General features: G+C 45.8%; 1 protein-coding gene across 2 annotated transcripts in view; it reads left to right on the top strand.

The window, feature by feature from the left end:
• LOC144823936 (sperm-specific sodium:proton exchanger-like) overlaps positions 1-23,708 on the top strand; it is an 8,804,346-nt gene that overhangs the window by 8,293,729 nt on the left and 486,909 nt on the right. For both annotated transcript variants that reach the window (XM_078682870.1, XM_078682871.1), the window contains one exon: positions 20,924-20,994. In XM_078682870.1, the coding sequence (XP_078538996.1) occupies positions 20,924-20,994 (71 nt within the window). The remainder of the gene's footprint in view (positions 1-20,923; positions 20,995-23,708) is intronic.

The raw sequence follows: 23,708 nt of genomic DNA, 5'->3' as shown, positions 1-23,708 counted from the left end.
AAACTTTCTTTGAACGTTAAGGTACAATGAAATTCACCTGAACAGGTTTGCCACCATATGCTACAGGTTTGATAAATGACTTCCTTAGGGAAATACCCAATGGTTTTAATTTATACCACTCGTCAGGACCAATGAGTGTGAAGAAGGAACCTGAATCAGCCATCATAGAAATTTGATTACCATTTATTAAAACCTGACAATGAGGGCGCTTAATGTTTGAAAATTGTGTTAAATTTCATGAAATGTTTTCCTTTAAAGGCATATATAACATGTTTTGAGCATCAGTAAGACATATTTCATGAGCAAAAGACAGCATCATAATTTCATTACCATCCTCACTGTCTGAACTGGGATTGAGCTCAGATTTGGTTTCAATAGCTAAAACCTTTTTAGTAGAAGACTTGACATTTGCATTGAAATTTGAATACATTGGTTTTGATTTGCAAACTTTAGAAAAATGGCCTTTCTTTTACAATTTAGCACAAAATGTATCAATAGCAGGACAAAAAGGCGCATTTCCCAAATGATTTCTGCTGCCACATCTATAACATTCAACAACCGTACGTTGTTTGTCGTATTTAACCTCTTTCCTGACTACAGCCTTGTCAATGGCTAGCTTATGTGTTTTGGTATCTAAAGCCATTTGATCCATATACATGGCAGTAGATTCAATATTTTTCGCTATTTCTAAAGCTTTATCTAGAGTCAGATCCTGTGTAATTAATAATTTTTCTTGTACCTTTTTACTATTGGTTTTCTCAACAATTCGGTCTCTTAACATCTCTTCATGAAAAGTTTTATAATCGAATGTGGCAGCTAATACTCTAAGATCACTTAAAAAAGTTTCAATAGATTCACCCGGTAATTGTTTCCTCATATAAAACTTGTGTCTTTCCATAATAACGTTACGCTTCTTTTTTAATCTAATTTCTAACACCTTTATAGCAGATGCATATTCATCAATAGCATCGCCCTCACCCATGACGACAGCAGGAGGTAGATGTTTTAAAACTTTCCTTCCTTATGTACCCAAGGAATCACGTAATAATGCCAATTTTTTCTTTTGAGTAAAAATATCTGCTTCAATGGCTTCTAGATAAGCCTCAAAACCCTTTGAACCACAATTTCCATTCTAGAGGAGGATTTCCAGGGGTAGTGAGGAAAGGAGGAGGTGGTAGACTAGATTGTTGCATTGTAACAATTAAAAAACTATAATAATTAATAAATTAATTAAAAATGAAATATGTAATTGAGTAGAAAATCAATAAAGTTCCTGTTGACAAAAAAATAATAATAATTAATGCAATTTACCAAGATATTCCAATAATGTACAGTACAGTTATAAACATGAATAATGCAACAAATACGACTTTTAAATTCAAATGAAGCAATAATGGATAACTTTAAAGAAAAATCACATAGAAATATGGAGTGTGCATCACCGAGATGCACAAGTAATTCCTTTGTTTTATTTTTTAAATGTGCTTTGAAGAGTTAATCCAGACAAACACACTCTGGAAGAAACAGTGTTTGTCTGAAAATTAGGCTTGAAACGCTTGGAAAATACTGTTGTGCACAAGTCGCGCTGTAATGACTCTTTTGATGCCAATTACTGTTGTCTTGCTGAACATTTGGTTGACGCTCACGTTGTGATGACGCTTCTGCGTTAAAAAGCCAATTACTGTTGCCAAGACAAACAAACAGTCATTAGGGGCTAGATGTAGGTAATTCCCATTTACAGACTCTTAAATACCGAATTTTACCGATTCGGTATTTAAGAGTCTGTAAATGGGAAGGGGGCAGATGTAGGTAATTTTAAAATCTGAATGACCGAATCTGTAAAATTCGGTATTTACCGATTCTGTAAATACAGAATCGGTATTTCCCATTGATTCCTATGGGCTTTGAAGCCCATAGGAATCAATGGGAAATACTGATTCTGTATTTACAGATTCGGTAAATACCGAATCCTGCAAGGGTGCAGGGGGTGTCACTTTGACACCCTCTAGCACCCCAAGTACAGGCTTGTGTGCCACGTGGCACACATACATGCCCTAAGGGCATGTCTGTGTGTCACATTGCCCAGGTGTGCATGCACAGATGTGCATGCACACCTGAATTCGGTATTTTACCACACAATAGGATTGTTTGTTAAAATACCGACTTTTAAGGGCCTGTGGCACTGTAAAGTGTGCCACCTACATTTGTAATTACAGAATCGGTATATTTACCGATTCGGTAATTTACCGAATCTGTAATTTTACCGAATCGGTAAATATACCGATTCTGTAATTTTAAGCCCCGATCATCTGAAAACCCTAATACCGGTCGGAAACGGCCGAAATCGGCAGTTTCCGAAAGGTATTAGGGCTCCTACATCTGGCCCTAGATCCTTTGCAGCATGCACTGTTTACGTTCTGAGAGACGTTTGACTTCACGCTTGATGGAGAATAGGAATGCCAAGGCTGTTTTTATTCAATTACAAGCGCGAGCTCCTTCACGCTTGAATGATTAGAAAGAATGCGTGTGCTAAAAGCAGAAGTTGAACGCTTGACATAAGAAGCAATTATTCACTTTTTTTTTTTAAATGTGGCACGCACTAAACTGGTCAAATATCTTCACGCTTGACTGTATGTACTTTTAAACATCATCCGCTTCCCGTAATGAAAATGAAAGAACTGGCAAAGTTGAACAACTTAACATTTGACAATGTTTACATTTAAATGCAACTCTCTTCACGCTTGACTGCCAGAAGCGCGCTGAGGCCACAAATGAACGTTGAAGTAAACACTGCAATAATTAGTCTTGAATAATAATAATAGTTTAAATGCCCCCGCGCATATTAAAGTACATTTCTCTTGTAGAGCCTTGAGTTAAAAGCACAATCCTCTTTATGCCCGAATGCACACAAATTGTTTATTTTCCAAATAACAGATGATTTTCGTTCGCGCTAGGCTGCACAAGGTTCAGGGGGCAAATTTAAGTTTCACTTGAGAGGAAATGTCTTCCAAACTCACGCTGAGTTAACGCTACAGGTTAAGTCTATAAATAATTCATGCCGAGGCACGGAAAAAGGGTTGAAACAAATAACTTCTTACCAGAATTCGAGTTCATGTGTACTCCGTAGTAATGAAAGCTGTCCAAAAGGTGAATAAAACCTTCTAAATAGTTCTGTGCCGGTCTAGGGTTCAGAAACCAATCGTCGCCAGTGAAAGGAAGATGCACAATCCAATTAATTGAGTTTCTTTATTGAAGAAGAAATATCCAGTGTAGCGACCGGCCAGAGTGACAGCAAGCTACAACTGCCTCTAACCTTTACCACATGCCACCATTCCAGGATGGAACATAAGTCATGGTGGCATGTGCTAGACTCATAAGTAAACACACTGCAATTAAAGTAACATACTAAAATTAAAAGAACATGAGACCCAACACGATCCTGGACGGAAACCACATATGTTCACCTTCTTCCCTGATGCAGATGTTCATGTTATTAGTGAACCAAAAGGCAAGTTGGTTGTCTTATGCCTCCTATACAAGGTCTTTACTTTTGTCATACATAGAGAAATATTGTGGTCAAGTATACCATATACAAGATAAGTGTTTGTACAGTCAAGCCCTTTGCTAAATTATTTCAAGTTGCTCTCAAATGTGATGATCACTGAAATGGAAGCAGATGGGAAGAAGTAATTGCCCTGGGTTTGGTCACGCAACATGGCCATAGCAAAGCAAGCTTCATTCTCTCATAGAAGGCAGTAAGTGTAATCTTCCATTTCCTGAGAACCGAACAAGCATTGCTGAGTGAGGCAAGCTTTCATCACTCACAGAACATGAAGTGTAAAGGCATGAGTGACAAGTAGGTTACAGACATCTCTAGAACTGGTGCTTAACTCACTGAGAGGAATGTGTCATTGATGAGTGTGTTACTATGCAACTTCTGACACCTTCTCACAAATCCTGCTATTATCACTCTGAGACCTGTTTTTCCCCCCATATATTGGGAAATTGCAGTAAACTTGTAAGTTGTCGTTATCTGGAACAGCCTCGCCATAGCCATAGTAACTATGATCTTGACAGGCGCACAGGTGCCAACCTCTTTGAAAAGGTTTTGAATGAGTACCCATCAGGCTGTTTGCAATTGCAACCTGCTCAAAATGTGATACTTTGCAGTATTTAAAATGAATGCATATAACTCCAAATGTCTTTGTGTAAGCGCCTGATTTTCTGCCAGAACAGCTCAAAAGTAGAAAGAGGCAAACAATGCTCACCTTTTAAAGCAGTGTTGAGTAATGGTGTCAAACGTCTGATCTAGATTTCTAGCTTCAGATTCCTTACCTCAGAATTATCCCCAGGCGTCAAGATTGGATCCAGAAATATTTCATGAGCAATACCTCTGCACGCCAGTAGGTGGTGTCATTAGGCTTGATGCTGGAAGTGATGTGGGCGGTACCTATATAGGCACCACACCAGCACACTGATGTCAGTTCTCTTTGCACCAGTCAGCGCAGATCTGGAGAAGAGCAAACCCCATTAGTTTTGACTGACCTTTTTTCTAACACTTGTCTCCCAGTGTGTCAGGCATGACCACTAGGAAATCTAGTTTCAAGTCATGTGTGACCTTTCACCGGAAAATGTCGGTGGCAGAACCACATTCGGTATGTCTCTGGAGCACGTTCACGATGCAAAGATCTTCGCTGATTGCTGTGCCATGCATCCCAAGGCCTTGAGGGACCGGTCCCTCAAGCTCCTCGACATGCAAAGCTGAGACGGTCCTGATCTCGGTCAAGAGAAAGGTCCTGAGATAGATCGCGGCCCCTCTCCAGGCACTCGTCATCATGGTCAAAGTTGTCTGGAAAATTGAGTAAGTCCCACAAGAGGAAGAAGTCGCAGAGGTTTTTCACCACACCCCGTTATTTTAGTGTTTTGACGAGACGAGAGAGCATCGGCATTCCAGGCCTGGCTCCATGGTGGAACTTGCACCTGGGGCATTTCCCTGCCTCCCAGAATTTCCAGGAGCTAGAGCAACCCCCGCCCAACTCAGTGAATTCTATGAGACCATGAACCTCATATTTGGGTGGCCTGTCCTCGCTGGAGCACCATTGGGAACCGAGCCACTTCCACCAGCGGTTCACCCTCTGAATCAGTCAGGCCACCTTGATCTGTAGATGGATCCGGAGCGGCGCCTTTTATACCCTCCCAACCTTCCCCAACGCCCGCTCCATTGTCGGCGCCACCATCCCCATCAGCAGATCCTTTTCCCTATGGCATTGGGGATGAATGGTGGAGGTACCTGACTTATGAATGCTAGCCATTAGATGACATTGAGGATACCTGGTATGAGGATCTGGCGGATGTCAGTGGCCTGGACACCTCTCCAGACACTGCCTCCTTGGAATGGTGGTGAGAAGGGTAGCTGAGGTCCTGGACATGCAGCTGCCCTCTGTGGCTGTCAAGACCAATGTCTTGATGTTGGTGCTCCAACTGGGAACTTTTAAGAAATCCCTCACAGTCATCCTACTTGGGGCCTGGTTCAAGCCCTGCACATCCTGTGCATAGGACAGTTGCCCGCTACCATCTCCCGCCCCAGGGGACCCCAGTTTATTCATCCAGCACCCAACACCAGAGTGCTTGGTGGTCCAAGTTTCCACTTCCAGGGCAAATCCTGGTGCATTTCCTACCATAACTCCAGATGGGAAGTCCAAAAGGCTGGATACCTTTAGGAGAGGATGTTCTCTTCTGCTAGCCTGGCACTGTGGTCGGTGAACATTGTGTACCTTTTGGGCCGATACTTCCATACAATCTGGGACTTGATTGCACAGGTGCTCCCTATGGTCTCAGAGGAGGTGCAAGCCTCAATATCTCAAGCCATTACTTACACAAGAGAAGCAGCTAAGTTTGCCATTCGAGCTGGACATAACCGACTCGCTGGACAAAGCAATTAAATGGTCGGTGGTCCTTCGGCACCACACCTGGTTGAGAAACACTGGCTTTTGGTGAGATGTCTAGGCCTCACTCATGGACATGCCCTTTTATAGTTCCCGACTCTTCTGGGACAAGGAAGACCCAGCGCTAGAGTACTTCAAGTACAGCAGGGCCAACCTCAGTACACCTTTCACTTCTTTTGAGGCCGCGGAAGGGTCTATGAACCGCGTTACTACTTACCAACCACCATGGCCTGCAGGTATCGCAGCCCTTGTGCGGCAAAGGATGTGATACTCACAAACCTTGTGGGTAAGGTCATTCACCCCTTTAGTTTGCCCTCCAACCATCTTTGGAATCCAGTTGCAGGCATGATACCCCATCACCTGCACCAGTGGAGGTCGATAACATCAGTCCGCTGTGTTCTCCAGATTGTCCAAAGAGGCTCCTATCTCCCCTTCGTAACTACCTCACCCCCCATGACACCTACCTGTGACAGGATGACAGAGGACCACATATCCTTACTCTGTCTAGAAAGTGGCAGTTCTCGTGGCCAAGGGAGACATAGGGAGGGTTCTGGCATCAGAAGTAGGATATGATTGTTATTCCTGCTACATTCTGGTGCCCAAAAATGACAGAAGCCTTTGTCCTATTTTTTGGACCTGGCCCTTTCTGAAAGGTTATTCTCGAATGTTTTGCCTTCTTCTGCCTATTTTATTTTTCTGACCTTCTTTTTGTTGATTTAGAATTCAGGGCACTTTACCACTGCTATCCAGAGTTAAAGTGCATATGCTCCCTCCTCTAAACAAGGTATGACTGGTCTGCATGACCTGTGTGCGCAGTTTACTACTACCTTCACTTGGCATTCAAAACTACTTGCTGAGTCTTAAACTCCCCTTTTATTACACATGGGTCACCCCAAGGTAATCCCTAGGTAGCCTTAAGGGCAGGGTGCTGTGTACATGAAAGGTACAAGATGTGGAAAATCCTGGTTATGACAAACAGACTATTTCATTTTTTACTACTGTGAGGCCTACTTCTTTCATAGGAACTGGGAATTCCCTTATACATTTTGATGTGGTAATTCCTGATCAGAAAGGAGTGGAATTTCCATGTTTGGTACGCTTAGTATAGCGGTGTAGTTTGATTTTACATTACTATTTTAGAAATGCCAATTTCCAGGCCATCCTGGCTAATGAGGGGTGAAACCCCAAAACCGGTCAAGGATGTTTTTTTCCAGTCCAGGAAGGGCCTGGCCTGGCAGTTCGGGCTGGACTGATCCCATTGGGCCCAGGGTCAAGACTGAATTGCATATGGCTGGGTTCAAAGTGGAATGGCAAGAGGAGCAAAAAAAGTTGGATTTAGGCCCAGGTCTCTGTACTGGGGTGAATGTATGACATTAATCTGTATTCTGTCCATCAATTGTTCCTTTTGCATTAGTCACCCCAAGTGGGACGGGTATGCCCAGATGTGGGTCCCGTGCTCTCCATGCCACTGGAGTCAAGCAATCCTGGCTGATGAGAGGTGAAACCCTGAAACGGTCCTAGGATGCTTGTTTCCAGTCCGGGGAGGACCTGGCCTGGCAGTTCAGGCTGGACTGTTCCCATTGGGTGCAAGGTCAATACTGATTTGCACATGGCTGGGGTCAAACTGGAATGGCATGGGGAGCAAAAACAAACAAAAAAAAGGATTTAGGCCGAGGTCTCTATACTGGGGTGAATATATGACTTTGTTCTGCATTCTTTCCATCAAGTGTTCTCTTTACTTTCTGAAAGAGGGCATTACCCTGTGCTCTGATTGTTTGTGCTTTGCAGCCTGCCTCCAATATATGTCTGGGCTAGGTGAAAGCTACCCTTGGTGCTTACTTTCCAGACAGCCACAACACAGTAGAGATTGGGTGTGACAGTTGTGACAGGGGATACATCTGCATACTTATAGTCTTCCTGGGCTGGGAGAGGGAAAATCACTTTGCATTTAACTTTTGTAGAGGTTGGGTCCTGCCCTTACACAAAGAACTGATTTACCCCCTGCTGATCGCCTGGAGCCAGGGCTTGGTTAAAAGCGTTTGCTGTGCACTTCTGAGGGTTCTTTTAAGTCACCCCTTGATCAAATACATTTTTGAATATAAGTACTGGGGCTCTGACCCCAACCTTTTAGAAGCTGCGTGTACTTATAAGCAGATGCTGCTGGCTCTACAAACTGCAGATTGCCAGAGGACTACTGTACAACCAGGAGGAACTGCCATTGGGACTACATGCTTTGTTGTGCCTGCTAAGGTACTGAAGGGACTGCCAGACTGCCAAGTAACCTTATGTACAAGCCTGCTGCCTGACTAGCTGCTGCTGTCCCTCAGTGATTACATAGTATGCACAGTATTTATAATTTATGTCATTGTGGTCTTATGTATACTATACATTTTTATATAATTCTGTGGGTAGTCTCTTTGTAGTGTATTCATCATGTTTCTATGAGAAAGTGTTGCATAAGCACTTTACGCATTGCCTCTAATGATATGCTTCCCTGTTCTTCACAAAAATACCATAGGTTGAGCACAGGTTATCTTTAATGTGTAACTGACTTGCCCTGACTAGAGTGGTGGGCTCTGCTTGGCTGAGTTGTATAAATTAGCCAACCAGAAATCCCATTTCTTACATTATTCTTCTGTCTGCCCTGGAACTGGGAGAATGGACGGTGCATTGAACTTGCAGGACGCATATTTCCGCATCCCCATCCTGCTTCCCACAGGATTTACCTGCGGTTCACAGTGGGTCAAGAGCGCATTCAGTTTGCTATGCTCCCCTTTGGCTTTTCCAACACCCACGGTGTGTTCACCAAGGTGATGGAAGTGGTTGCAGCTCATTTGCAGGAATTGGAGTGACAATCTGTTCCTATATTGACGACTGGCTGTTAAAGGTGGGCTTGTCCCAGACAGTCGTCTGGCACCTTCAGACTGTGGCAGACCTTCTGCTCTCATAGGTGTTCACTAGCTATGTGACAAAGTCCCATTTGACCCCTCCTCTGATGCTCCCTTTCATCAGAGATGTTGTGGACAAATTGAAGTTTCAGACTTATCCTCCCAAGCGGGGAGTGCAGGATATTTTTGTTATGATACAGATGTTTCAGCCTCTATCCTTATTTTGTTGAGACTGACTCTGGGACTGCTGGGCCCAGGGCCGGTCCTTGCCCAGGGCTTGTGGGCAGCTTCCTAGGGCCTCGCTCTCACTTTACCAACAATGGGCCCGTGACAGTGTCCACCTGCTTCTCTGATGTTTCTCTAATCATGCATCTTGCACATCTTGTGCCCCCTTCCCCATCCATTCACTTTTTGAAAGCAAGTTGTTTATGGGGCATGCACATCAAACTTTCAAGGGTGTGGTGGCCTTTCAGAGAGGAGAGGTGAGGTGACCAATCCACAGCTCGGGAGGTGAGGGGCAGGGTAGTGCTGGGTTTAAAAAGTAAGATAAAAAGCTTGTGCACCTTTTTTTAAGAGCTGTTTTCTGGCAACCATAATGCTCCTGGGGGTCTTCATATTTTTTTTGGTCTGAGTCATTGTGGCCGAGGCCCACCTGATGTGCTCGCCTCCCCTGTGCCTCCAGGTCATGATCCATGCAGGCGGAGAAGAGGGAGCTACCTCATTCATGCCTTGTAGCACTTTGGTTTGAAAACCTGCCACAATAAAAAAGGTTAAGGCCATTGGCTTTTGTTGTAAGAGGCTAGTGGGGCTGGACATGATACTAAATAAGAATTTAAACCCAATCAGATGTATTTATTGTAGCAAATATTTTCTGTCTCTGTTTACTTTAAATACTAGCCAGAGGTTGTTAATGCTGCTCTGGAACACATTTAATAGTGTTTTCTATTTGTTTTTGGTATTTGAAGTATGTACAAGTAAGTGCTAAAAATACCAAATAGCAGTAGTGCCAAAAACCGCCAGTTGGCAACCTTAGTAGCACAACATCATAGCTTCAAGGCCCAGAGAAACCTCCCCCCCACCCCCTGAGCCTCCAAATACTGTACTATGACCGGGGCACTGGAATTATACAATTGTGTGGGGATTTTTGTTTAATTATACATTTGACACATTTACCCCATATTATGCAATTTGCTGCGTATTCTGCAGATTTTAACAACAAAAAAAAATATTTTCTAGCGCAAATGGTTAAAAAGTGACTAAAAATACAGCGATACGTGTTGCAGCACAGTGGAAGGCCTTTTTTAAAGCTGGACTGGTCACTTTTCTGTTGCTTATTGCTAAATGGGGATATTAACCCTATACTAGTGGGGTAAAACTAATGCCCAGACATTGTTAACAAGTTTAAAAATGACATACTAATGAAGTAATACTATTATAAAATGTTTTGCATTATGCTGCTTAATTTGCCTTTTCTTGCTGCATAATTTACTCAACACTATGGCATAATTTGGCCGTCACCTGCCTCATAATTCTAGTATCCCTGAATATTACTTTGAGGAGGGACAGCAGAGAGGCACTACACCAAGGCTGTAAGGGCGAGAGAAAGTACCCTTCTCCTGAGCCTCGAAACACTATACTAGGGCGTTGAGGTAGCACAGTGGAGGGGCACTGCTCCAGGGTTGCAAGGCCACGGAAGGGAGCCCCCTCTCTTGAGTCTTCAAGCACTGTAGTGTGACGGGCCTGATATTAGACCATGAGGTTAGGCACATAGAACACATACAATTTCAGGCTGTTTTGGACTCCATGGTCCAAAAGAACCTTGGGCTACGTCAGAGCCTGGGATCTCACTCGAGCCCTCAGTGGCTCACCAATACATACCTCTACATAGTCATATCAATTCACAATGCTGAAGCTTCCTACTAGAAACTGCAGCATTACAGCCTTGTACATAAATCCTTACAAGTTCATAGTGCTGAAGGTTACGTGGTTTGGATTGCAGCACCCCTGCCATGAGTTCTAGGACCCTATCATTTCACTGTGATGCAGCATTACTTTTGTGTTCAGGCTTTATGCTCATACTGCTACAGTATTGCAACCCTGCAAGCCTATAATACTCTCTCAACACCTGACTTCATGAAGATTTAGTTTCATAACCTGGAGTGCAGCTATATTGCTCTATCCAGGTCAACATAAACGCTTGCAACTCTATAGCTTCCTAACATAAACTGCTCAAAGATTGACATAGTTCCACTACTCTGCAGCTCTGCTATATAGTCTTGACTAAACCTTATTACAACTAAGCTGACTTTCAGCCAGGCCTGCATATTCAAACTACAGCACTAAGCATACTGGGAAAAGCAAAACTTTGTGCTGTCGGCCTAAAGCCAACCTCATGTTGTTGCGGGGTCACAGCTGTGTTACAGCACTAGTTCCATCTGCAGAAATCCCAATTGTCTGCAAGGAGAATGAGCTTCGTGGTAGTATTATGCATCAGATAGTGTACAGTAACAGAGAGTTAACCCCATATACATCGACTGAAGCATTTTCATTGTTCATGGAAAGGTCACCCCATAAAGCAGAGAAGACTATCAAATGATAACAATGAGCAGTTGGCTGTGTTTATAAACTTAAACATGGATGTCATAGGTTTGAATATCAGTGTAGATAGCTCATGTCTTCCATCTTACCCAGGTTTATGAAATGAGTACCACTGAATGGAATGATGACACCAATTATTTTGGCTTCCAGAGACAGCGTTGCGGGGATTCTGCTCATGCACAGAACTATGCGCAGGAAACCTGGACCTTGGTGTATTGTGGTGTACCAAAAATCCACCTCAGTGTCCAGAACCCCAATCTGACTAGCATCAGTGTCTCATTCGTTCTCTGTACTACAGCGAAGCTACCAATTATTAGACAACCCAGAACAAGTAACTTAGGTACCTCTCAGGAATAGTGGGAATTAAGAACACTCTTTAGGTTTTATTCTCATAAAGGTCCACAATTTGAGTAATCAGAGACGTGATATAGTTTAAAATGTTTATTTCAACTATGTGCTCTAAGATGCAGTATCTTTGCTAACATAAGTAAAAAGATGCATAAAATCAATAAAATCAGCATTGTTCCAATTCCATAAAATACAAAAGGAGAAATCATATTATAATGATAGTGGAACGAGGTCTATAGTGCCTTGTGTACCACCCTACCTTGCTAGGAGCTATGTATTACAATAATAGAAGATCTCTAGGCTAAAACGGGGAACCCCATACCTCCAAGATCAGGTGAAGTGAAGCACATCCCAGATCAGCACAGCTCTTCGTCGACGGAAAGATGTTCTCCAAAAGATGCCTCTCTAATGTATACAGTGCAATATTAAAACCAGCTGAGTTTCAGAAAATGAGCAGCTGTGTGAATGTTGTGTCTAGAGCGTGGGCCGATCTCCCTGCATCAACAGCATACATCGTTATTTAACCTAGTCTAGAGATGTGAAAACAGACCATTCTTATGTGAAGGTAAGCCAGCAGTTTGTCTTTACAATAACTGAGACATTTAGTGTTGTGTGCAAATGTGGCAAAATGGCATTTGAGCAACTAGCTTACTTATGCTAACAGCAATGTGTGCAGGTAGAACCGTATTCTCACTACAACAGTTTACCCAGTACTGCAACAATTGTGTTACATCCTCTGACCCAACTGAAGAGCTACTAGACCACCTACCCCCAGCATTCTCATGCTCCTTCAGCCCCTTCATGGAAAGAGCACAAGAATTTCTCACCCACAAGATTGTTGATGCCTTTTCACATCTACTTCCAGTGCTGCACACAACGATGCATATCACATATCACAGTGGAGCAGTTGTAAGAATCACATAAAAAGGCACCTCTCCCAAGGCTTAGTAATGCTCTCTTCGCCAGTCACTCAGACTTTGGCTCTGCTGCTCTGCCTCTTCTTTAGGTGCTTTGCACAGAAGGACTTCATTGCTCAGTTCTCACCCCACCCCTGGGACTCACAGCCCTGATCCAGCACTGCAAGGCCCAGGAAAAGGGGCAAATGTACTCTTGTTATTTATACTATAGGTCTAGTAGCCATGGCTGATGGCACATGTCGTTAAAACCTTTTAGTTTACAGTTCATTGCATTTTTTAAGTTGCACATTTAACAATGTAAGTTTGGGATGGAAAATACCAGAATGCTAATCACTTGCAGAAAATAATCCTTAATAATGGTTTGATTGTACAGCACTCTGCTGCCCTTTTTCTGGGTCACACCTGTGCTTTATAGTTTTTGAAATAAAAAGCTATAGATGACAGCACCCACATTTATCTCACTAGAACCCATTGCTTAATTTTAGAGTCACGTAAGAGAAGCCTTCAGTAGACATTGAGCTATTTTCATATCTTTCTTCCTCAAATATCGTCTGTATCACACACCTTACCTTGCACTGTATATCAGGGAAGCCAACAACCAATAATGGCTTAATACAAATGTTAGCACGCCTCATTAGGGTCTGAAGAAAAAGGGGCATTTACCTCACCCTGACGTAACTCCATGGATTCCCCATGCCAGCCAGCACCACTTTCAAAACCAGCTGGATCGTCTACAGATACACCATGAACAACAACCCTGTTTACTTGGATGACAAGCCTAATAATTTTGGTGGCTTTCGGCACACTCTCAGCCAGGATACCTTTTGTATGGAAAAAGAAGAAAAAAAGGGATCCTCCATCTGTGCACGGAGGATCCAGAATGGTTTTCCTGTATCCCTCTGGACAGCCCCAACCTGGTTCCAATTTAGGTTATAGCTGAATACTCACCTCATTAAAGAACACTACAGCATGGTGCCAAAACAGTGCACAAACCTGCTACCCATCTTAATACATGTTGACTGATACTTTGCCTTTGCCCCTCTGTCGGCCTTTCCTGACTGTTAGATTTGCAGTATGTAAATGCCACGAACTACATAATGTACTAACATGGAAATAACTTTTTAACTTTGGAGTAAAGATATACTTTTTGCACAAACTTATCCAAGCTTTGCAACCAGTTTGGCTATTAAAATGTATTTCAACTTCATACAGCTTTAAACTAGATGTCCTTACTTTATTAGGGCTATTAATTATATTTTATTGTTTTTTGATATCTGCATCAGAAAAGATAATTGTTGCAAAGTCACTTTAACAATGCCAGGAGATTAACAGTTAATTAACGGCACTACTTTTCAGATCAGGTGGTATGCAATTTAGAGGGGCCTCGCAATTTCCAGTATGCTCAGGGCCCCACAAATTATAGAATGGGCCCTGGAAGGGCCTCTTGGCCTCCTGCATCATGTTAGTAATGCATGCCTGTTGGCATATGCATGCTCTGCAGTGGGACCTGAATTTCAAGTGGGTGCACCATCAGGGAGTCTCTCTGACATGGTCCGATCTTGGAGGGCAAAGGATATGCAGTGGTGGCTGACAAACCACTATTGGGTCAGCGGCAGACCCCTCTCCTTTCCCCAATCAGATCTAACTGTAGTGATAGACCTGTCACTCCTGGGTTGGGGCAGCCATCTGAGAGAGGTGGAGATTAGAGGACTCTGATTCCCAGCAGAATCCAGGATCCACATCAACCTGTTGGAGCTTTGAGTGATCCAATTAGAATTGGAAGTCTTTTTACCCTCAATCAAGGGGAGGCTAGTGCAGGTGTTCCCGGACATTATCATTGTCATAGTACTGCAATAAGCTGGGAAGGATGTGATCATGGACCCTCTGTAAAGAAGATCCTGCTTCTCTGGACATGGCAGGGAGTTCATTTCCCTGGTGGTTTAACACCTGGCAGGCTTCCTGAATACCAGGGTGGACAAACTCAACTGTCGATACCTAGCAGATCACAAATTGCATCTCCTTCCGGTGGTGGCGCAAGGTCTCTTCAAGGAGTAGAGAGTACCTTGGTTACATTTTTTCCCCACAGCGAGAACATGCAATGTCAGCAGTTAACTTGCCTGGAGTTTCCAAGGCAACTCTCGCTGGGAGACACTTTACATCTAGAGTGGACCTCAGGCCTCCTGTACACCTTGCCACCATTAGCACTCCTGTCCAGAGTTCCTAAGGCGGTCAGGAACGACAAGGCTCAAGTCATTCTTGTGGCTTCAGAATGTTCTCTGATCAGGCTGCCTCTTTTGAGGGACCTACTGTTGCAGAAGCAGGGGAGGATCCTGCACCTAAATGTCAATGCTCTGCCTTTATGCGTGGGGATTGAGTGGCATTAGTTGACAGCCTTTGACCTTCAGCCAGAAGTCTATAGTGTCATTTTGGGAGCCCGGAGTCCCTCCACCAAGGTGGCATATGCCTGACGTTGGAGTAAGTTTGTGCCATGGTGTGCAGTAAGGTGGTACAAAAGGGGGTGGTGATGGACGGAGCATCTGAACCAATCAAACACTCACACCCAGTCAAAAGATCTGGGTTTGATCCATCACCGTTCTTTAGCCCACTCTGCCACCCCAGTTCAGACATGGCTATATGCAAATCAGTCTGACCCTGTGCCTCATGGGAACAGTCCAGCCCGAACTGCCACGCCATGCCTTTCCTGGACCGGAAACAAGCTTCCGAGGACCAGTTTTTGGCATTACAGCCGTCTTCAGCCCGGCTTGCTTGAATCCAGTGGCAAAGTGAGCAAGGGACTCACGTCTGAGCATACCCTGCCACACTTATGGCGGCCAAAGCGGTACAAAAGGGGGTGGTGATGGATGGAGTATCTGAACCAATCAAACACTCACACCCAGTCAAAAGATCTGGGTTTGATCCATCACCATTCTTTAGCCCACTCTGCCACCCCAGTTCAGACATGGCTATATGGTGTGCAGTAAAACAGGTTCACTCTTATCTGTACCTCTTTCAAAAGCTCTCTTGTTTATTGTCACCATGGCCCAGCATGGCTCTACATTAGGCACAATTAAAGGATTATTTGTCAGACATATCAGCAGCCTTCTCTTTTCAAGTCCTCTATTGTAAATAGGTTTCTGAAGGGCTACAACATATGTTTCCCCCAGTCCTCTCAACCTGCTTCTTACCTATCTGATATTATTATTATTATTATATTATATTTAAATTTGTATATGGCGCAACAGCTACCCAGAGGTTTCCTGGCGCCTACGGACACAGGTTAGGAAAAAGAGCAGCCATTAGAGCTTACTGATGGAATAACCATGTCTTGATGACTTTCCGAAATTTGACATAGGTGTGCTAAAGACGGAGTGAAAGTGGCAATACAAAATTGGGGCCAACTGGACAAAAGATCAACCACCCATCCGAGCCAGTTTGAACCTAGAAGTCACAAATTTGTTTGGCTTGGACGAGCGAAGCAGACGAGTGGGAATGTATTGTTCAACTAAAGCACTAAGTTAGAGAGGCGCCCCCGGCGTTGATTCTGTGCATGTAACAGAGTGCTTTGAATTTAGATTGATTTTCAATCTTTAGCCAGTGTAAGTCGCGAAGGGGGCTGGTGATGGGGGCCATTCTAGGAAGCTGGTGTAAGAGTCTGGCTACAGCGTTTTGAGCCACTTGCAGCCTGCGGATGACATCCTTGCTGGCCCCTAGATATAAGACATTCCCATAGTCCAATCTAGACACAATCAAGGCTTGGACTACCGTCTTTTGAGCCCCAGGTTCCCCGCACACCCTCCCTCCCGGCTCCCCTCTTAAGGGGACCCACAGCGCTGCACAGGAGCGACCACTGCGCCCTTGGCCTGGTCGCCCCCACACCCCCCGCCTGCTCCTCCTACCTGCTGCCTGTGCCTCGTTCTACACGTGGCCCCAGCCGCCACAGGACCGCCGCTGAACCACCCCAGCCACCGCAGGGCCGTCCCAGCGCCACCCCAGCCACCGCAGGGCCGCCGCCGAGCCCCCAGGTTTTCCCGCCGGATCACTACGAGACCCCGCCCCCCCGCACGCCGATTGGCTACCGCGATCCCCGCCTCCCCGCACACCCTCCCTCCCGGCTCCCCTCTTATGATGCCCCCAGAGCGACCGCGCAGCAGACGCGCGCAGCGGGAGCACCGATTGAGCGCCGAAGGTGCGCCAAAGGTAAGCCCGTCTACGCCCGTCCGCGCCTGGACCGCGCCCAGTGCCAGGACCCCTGGCCCCCGCAGACCCCAGCCCACCCGCCGGACGTACGGCGCCGCCACCCTCAACGCACTCAACGCCGGCCGAACCCCTGGATGCTACCGAGCCACCCCGAGACGCATCCACGGACCCTTCATCTGCCAGGCCTGCAAGTTCTCCTGCACCCGGACCTGCACGGCACCAGCACCCACCAAGCCGAACTCCAGCAGCAGCCACCTGAAGTGCATCCTGCTCAACACCCGCTCCGTCCACAGACACGCCGTCGAGCTTTGGAACCTGCTCGACACCACAGCCCCAGACGTCGCCTTCCTCACGGAAACCTGGATGAACGCCTCCTCAGCACCCGACATCGCCATTGCCATCCCGGACGGCTACAAGCTCATCCGGAGAGACCGCGTCAACCAGACAGGAGGGGGCATCGCCATCATTCACAGGAACACCATCCGCATCACGACCAACACCGACGACACCATCGCACCCGCCGAACACCTGCACTTCCAGATCCACGTCAACCCCAAAACCACTCTCAGAGGCACCCTCATCTACAGACCCCCGGGACCACGCACACAATTCAGCGAGGACATCGCCGACTTCATCAGCCCGCTCGCCCTCCCCTCAATCGACTACATCCTCCTCGGGGACCTCAACGTCCACCTGGAGAACAACGACGACCGCAATACCACCACCGTGCTGGAAAACCTCGCAAACCTGGGACTCAAGCGACTGGTGACCACCCCCACCCACCTCGCCGGACACACACTCGACGCCGTCTTCTCATCCAGCAAAGACATCGCCTTCAGCCACGCCACAGGACTCCACTGGACGGACCACAGCTGCGTCCACTTCACCTTCAGAAGAACGACGACCCACCACCACCAGCAACAGGTTGCCCGAAGAAGCTGGAACAAGATCACAGCCGACCAGCTCACCGCCTCCCTGAGTCAGCACCCTCCCGCCAGCTCAGCGAACCCCAGCCAGGCCGCCGACAACCTCACGAAGTGGATCAGCAACTGCGCGGACGAACTCGCCCCTCTGAGGACCCCGCCCAGCAGACCCGGCAGCAAGAAAGCCCCATGGTTCACCGACGAACTCAAGAGCTCCAAGAAGAACTGCCGAGCCATCGAGAAAGTCTGGAGAAGGGAACCTACACCGGACAACATGACCACCCTCAAGCTTGCCACCCGGAAGCACCACCAACTGATCCGCGCCACCAAGAAAACTGCATTCAAGGACCGACTGGACAACAACGCACACAACTGCAAGGAACTCTTCAACATCGTGAAAGAGCTCTCCAACCCCAACGCCGGTAACAACGACATCACCCCATCGCAAGACCTCTGCAACTCCCTCGCCTCCTACTTCCACAACAAGATCGCGGACATACACAACAGCTTCAGTAGTCAACCATCGCACACAACGACCGCAGCAACGCCACCCACCACCACCCTCCGCGCCTGGACTCCGATCAGCACCGATGACACCGCCCGCATGATGAACTCCATCCACTCCGGATCTCCGACCGACCCCTGCCCTCACCACATCTTCAACAAGGCCGACGCTGTCATCGCACCCCACCTGCGGGACATCATCAACACCTCCTTCGACACCGCCACCTTCCCGGAGAGCTGGAAGCACGCCAAACTCGGCGCTCTACTTAAGAAACCAACAGCGGACCCCACCAAACTCAAGAACTACCGCCCCATCTCGCTCCTCCCGTTTCCAGCCAAAGTCATCGAGAAGACCGTCAACAAACAGCTGGCCGCCTTCCTCGAGACGAATGGATCCCTCGACCCCTCACAGTCTGGCTTCCGAGCCAACCACAGCACCGAGACCGCCCTGATCGCTGCCACCGATGACATCCGAGCCCTGATGGACAACGGAGAAACAGCGGCCCTCATCCTCCTAGACCTCTCCGCGGCATTCGACACTGTCTGCCACCGCACCCTAGTGCAGCGCCTCAGCAACGTTGGAATTCAGGAGAAGGCACTGGAATGGATCGTCTCCTTCCTCGACGGAAGAACACAGAGAGTCCGCCTACCACCGTACAAGTCAGAGGCCACTGAAGTCATCTGCGGCGTCCCTCAAGGATCCTCGCTGAGCCCCACCCTCTTCAACGTCTACATGAGCCCCCTCGCGGCCATCGTACGCCAACACATCCTGAACATCATCTCCTACGCCGATGACACCCAGCTGATCCTCTCACTGACCAACGACCCCGCCGCTTCCAGAGCCAACCTTCACGAAGGGATGAAAGATGTAGCCGAATGGATGACGACCAGCCGCCTGAAACTGAACTCAGACAAGACGGAAGTCCTCACCCTGGGCTCCTCGCCCTCCGCCTGGGACGACTCCTGGTGGCCCCCCGCCCTGGGCACCGCACCCACACCGACAGACCACGCACGCAACCTGGGCTTCATCCTGGACTCCTCCCTCTCCATGACCAGACAAGTCAACGCCGTCTCCTCGTCATGCTTCAACATCCTGCGCATGCTAAGAAAGATCTTCCGGTGGATCACCACCGAGACCAGGAAGACGGTCACCCAGGCCCTCGTCACCAGCCGACTGGACTACGGCAACGCCCTCTACACCGGAACCACCGCCAAGCTCCAGAAGAGACTCCAGCGGATCCAGAACGCCTCAGCCAGACTCATCCTCGACATCCCCCGACGCAGCCACATCTCCGGACATCTGAGAGACCTGCACTGGCTCCCTGTCAACAAGAGAATCACCTTCCGTCTCCTCACCCACGCACACAAAGCCCTACACGACCAAGGCCCGAGCTACCTCAACAACCGCATCAACTTCTACGCTCCCAAACGCCACCTCCGATCAGCCAGTCACGCCCTCGCCGCCGTCCCCCGCATCCGAAGATCGACAACAGGAGGAAGGTCCTTCTCCCACCTGGCCGCCAAGACCTGGAACTCCCTCCCGACCGACCTGCGCCTGACCCAAGACCACCTCTCCTTCAGGAAGAAGCTCAAGACCTGGCTGTTCGAGCAGTAGCAGTAGCAGCACCCCCCCCTCCCAAGCGCCTTGAGACCCTCCGGGTAAGTAGTGCGCTATATAAATGACCATGATTGATTGATTGATTGCAGGTGGCAGCATCCATAGTATCTTTTTTAACCATTTCAAAATGGCAAAGCATGCTGAAGTGACCCTGACGGCTTCTTGTCGCATGGACCATTGGTCATTAATAATGATGTCCAAGTTGTGAACAGATTGCGACAGCTGGGGAAGGGGACCCATTTGGTGCGGCCAGTGCTGTGAGGCCCCAAAGATCTTTATTGCCACCAAGAATAAGGAGCTCTGTTTTTCCTCCATTCAATTCCAATTGATTTGAATGCATCCATCCAGCAATCCAGCAATGCGCGGTTTGTTGTTCTACCTCCAGGTGGACGACCAACTGCTTGTGGTTTATGGGCCAGCCTAAAAAGCGAAGACAGTACAGAAATGGATCATGTCATGATGAATTGTGCTCTGTGTCAAAACCTGCTATGCATTGGCCAAGAAGCGAATTCTGAGGTAAGGAATCTGTAGCTAGGTAGAGTCTCTACCAGGTAAGGCATTACAGAAGGTAAGTAACTTGTTCATTAGGCTAAATGAATGTGGTATACAGAGTTCAACCGAAAAACATTTAGGCACTCGACAGCACTCAGACAGCACAGCTGTTCATGATAGGCCCCATGTCAAGTTTGCACTGGAAAAATGCTCAGACAGAACACTGATTCTACATGTTATCACTCAAATCTGAGACAGACACAGAATCAGGTGTGACTACTACGCCTAGTAATTACATCACCCAAGGTATCTGATGTTACTGGGAGCAATAATTACCCTACATGTTCTGCATTCATTGAAATGTGTCCCCCTGTATTGTATATGGATAGAAACACCAGAGGTGTGCATGTTCCCTTTTGAAACATATTTAAAAGATGTTACTTAGGCAAATGTGACTAGCACAGAATATAAATGAATGCTTTTTCTTTTGTAGCAAGAAGTGCTCGCACAAGTATCAGCATATCAGTGAGTGACAGCATGACAGTACTGAAAAACAAAGAATCGGTAAGTGGACCCAACTGACTTACATTTGAAAAACGCTGACTCCAGTTAAAAATGTGAAAAACATGGTAATTAAAATTGCATCACATCCTATTCAAGAATGGACTAACTTAACTATGTTTTAATGACTATGGAATATTAGACAGGATTATTTAGATATTTAAACTTACTTTTGGGCACAGGAGACTCGCTTTAAATAATTAATCTTGCTGGATATTCCAAAATTAGGTCTCACTATTGCTTCAATTATCAATTAATTAAAATAATCTACCGTCATTTTGAGTAGTTTTAGGGGGAATTAACTGACTGTCAATGCAGATATTATCTGGCAAAAGCGTTTTAGAAATTATTCTAGAGAAATATACGTGGTTTCAGAAAAGAAGTTGCTTTCTAATCTGTATAATTGGTGGTTGTCAGAATGAGCAAGAAGTCTGTGAATCATGTATTAGAATCATACTCTATATAAATTATATACATTGATTTAACCCCTTTGCTTTTTATGACTATTTGGGGTAGTTCGCTCTTAAGCCCCATTACTTTTTGTACGCATAAGGTATTCATGACAAATGTGTGTCCTTTACTTCCAACATCCTGAGGATTCTAAAGGTGCCCAGTGTTTGTGGATTCCCCTGGAGGGGACCGAGATTTTTTTTGGGGGGGCGGGGGGCAAATTGTAAAAAAGTGCTGCAGAAGAAAGCATCTATTTTTTCTCCTGCAAATGGTATCAACAGGTTTGCCATTTTAGTGGGACATAGCCAATTGTTTCTATATTTTTCATGCATTCAACCTCCTTCCGGTTAGTGGTGAAATGGGTGTGAAACCAATAATAGATCCTGAAAAGCTATACATTTCTGAAAAGTGGACACATTTCTGAATTTATCAAGAGGTCATTTGTGTAGATCCTTCAAGGATTTTCTATAGAAAGTGACAGTTGAAATTATAAAATATTGAAATTAAGTTGCTAAAACCCTGCCATTTCTGCCTACATTTTCACCTTGAACTTATTCTAACTATGGCTGAATTTTTAAAGCAAGATACTGGTACGTCTGCTGGACCCTTATGGTTCCAGGGATATATAGGGCTTCTAGGTACACCAAGAACTCGAGATACCCAGAGCCAAGAACTGAGCTGCACCTTGCAAAGGATTTTCATTGTGTACCGAGTATACAGCAGTTCATTTGGTAAAATATAAAGAGTGAAACATAGGTATCAAGGAAAACTATGGGGCATATGTACAAACCCCTCTCCCCACCACAATGTCACTTTTACGGAAGTTGTGGTGGTTATAGGGACTGCAATCAATGAAGACAAGAAGAACACTCTGTGTTACAACTTCATATTAGACCTTTTATCCTGAATTTTAAACCTAATTTTAACCCAAGCATGCTACAGGGGCTGACATGCTGTCTAATCATGCCTATTTATATACCATCATATTTCAAGTCTAAGGGCTTGACCTCTGTGCACTGTAGCTACTAAGCAATTGCTATGTATCTTCCTCTTGCTTACTCCTAAGACATTACAACAATGTATGTCAGTGATGTATACAACTTAATAGACCACCACAAAACATTCATTAGTTCAAGTTGAGTCAAAAACACTTAGGACCAGATGTAGCAAAATCAGAAATACCGACTCTTAATTACCGAATATTACCGATTCGGTAATTAAGAGTAGGTATTTCTAATGTAGGTACCAATTCGGTAAATTTTACCGAATCGTTAAAATTCGGTATTTACCGATTCGGTAAATACCAAATCGGTATTTGATATTGAATCCTATCGGCTTCAAGGCCCATAGGATTCAATATCAAATACCGATTCGGTATTTACCGAATCGGTAAATACCGAATTTTGCAAGGGTGCAGGGGGTGTCACTTTGACACCCCCTGGCACCCCTGTTTTAGGCTTGTGTGCCATGTGGCACACATACATGCCCTAAGGGCCCCTAAGGGCATGTATGTGTGCCACATGGCACACAAGCCTAAAACAGGGGTGCCAGAGGGTGTCAAAGTGACACCCCCTGCACCCTTGCAAAATTCGGTACCGAAAAATGCATGTTTGGTAAGGGCCTAAGGGCATGTATGTGTGCCACATGGCACAGGTGTACATGCACAGATGTGCATGTACACCTGAATCGGCATTTTACCATGCAATTGTATTGCATGGTAAAATACCGATTTTCAAAGCCCTGTGTCAATGTTAAAATTGGCACCTACATACCAAACATGCATTTTCGGTAATTTTACCGACCGGTATATTTACCGATTCGGTAAAATATACAGAATCGGTAATTTTACCGATTCTATAATTTTACCGAATCGGTAAAATTACCGATTCGGTAAAATTACCGAAAATGCATGTTTTTTTTATCCCCCTACATCTCCATGGCTATTTACCGGTCTGTAACGGCCGAATTCGGCCGTTACCGGCCGGTAAATGGCCAAAATCTCCCACCTACATCTGGCCCTTAATCTATTGTAAATCACAGAAAAAAAATCTGAGAAAAAAATATATTTCCATTATTCCATTTCATTCAAGGAGAACCTTCTTGTTAATGCTCATGAAGAACATTCTTGTTAATGCCCAATGCATTTCGGGCATTTGTGGCCCTTCCTCAGGGACTCGATTCTGTGAAGGATACAAACATTACATTTAGATTAAAATATGCAAGGAAGCAGTTGCTTCAAATAATTATTACCAAACATTTCCACATAC

Source organism: Lissotriton helveticus, chromosome 3_1, assembly GCF_964261635.1.
Source record: "Lissotriton helveticus chromosome 3_1, aLisHel1.1, whole genome shotgun sequence".
Lineage (NCBI taxonomy): Eukaryota > Metazoa > Chordata > Amphibia > Caudata > Salamandridae > Lissotriton > Lissotriton helveticus.
Note: the sequence above shows the minus strand (reverse complement) of the source record. Positions and strands in the feature narration are given on the sequence as shown.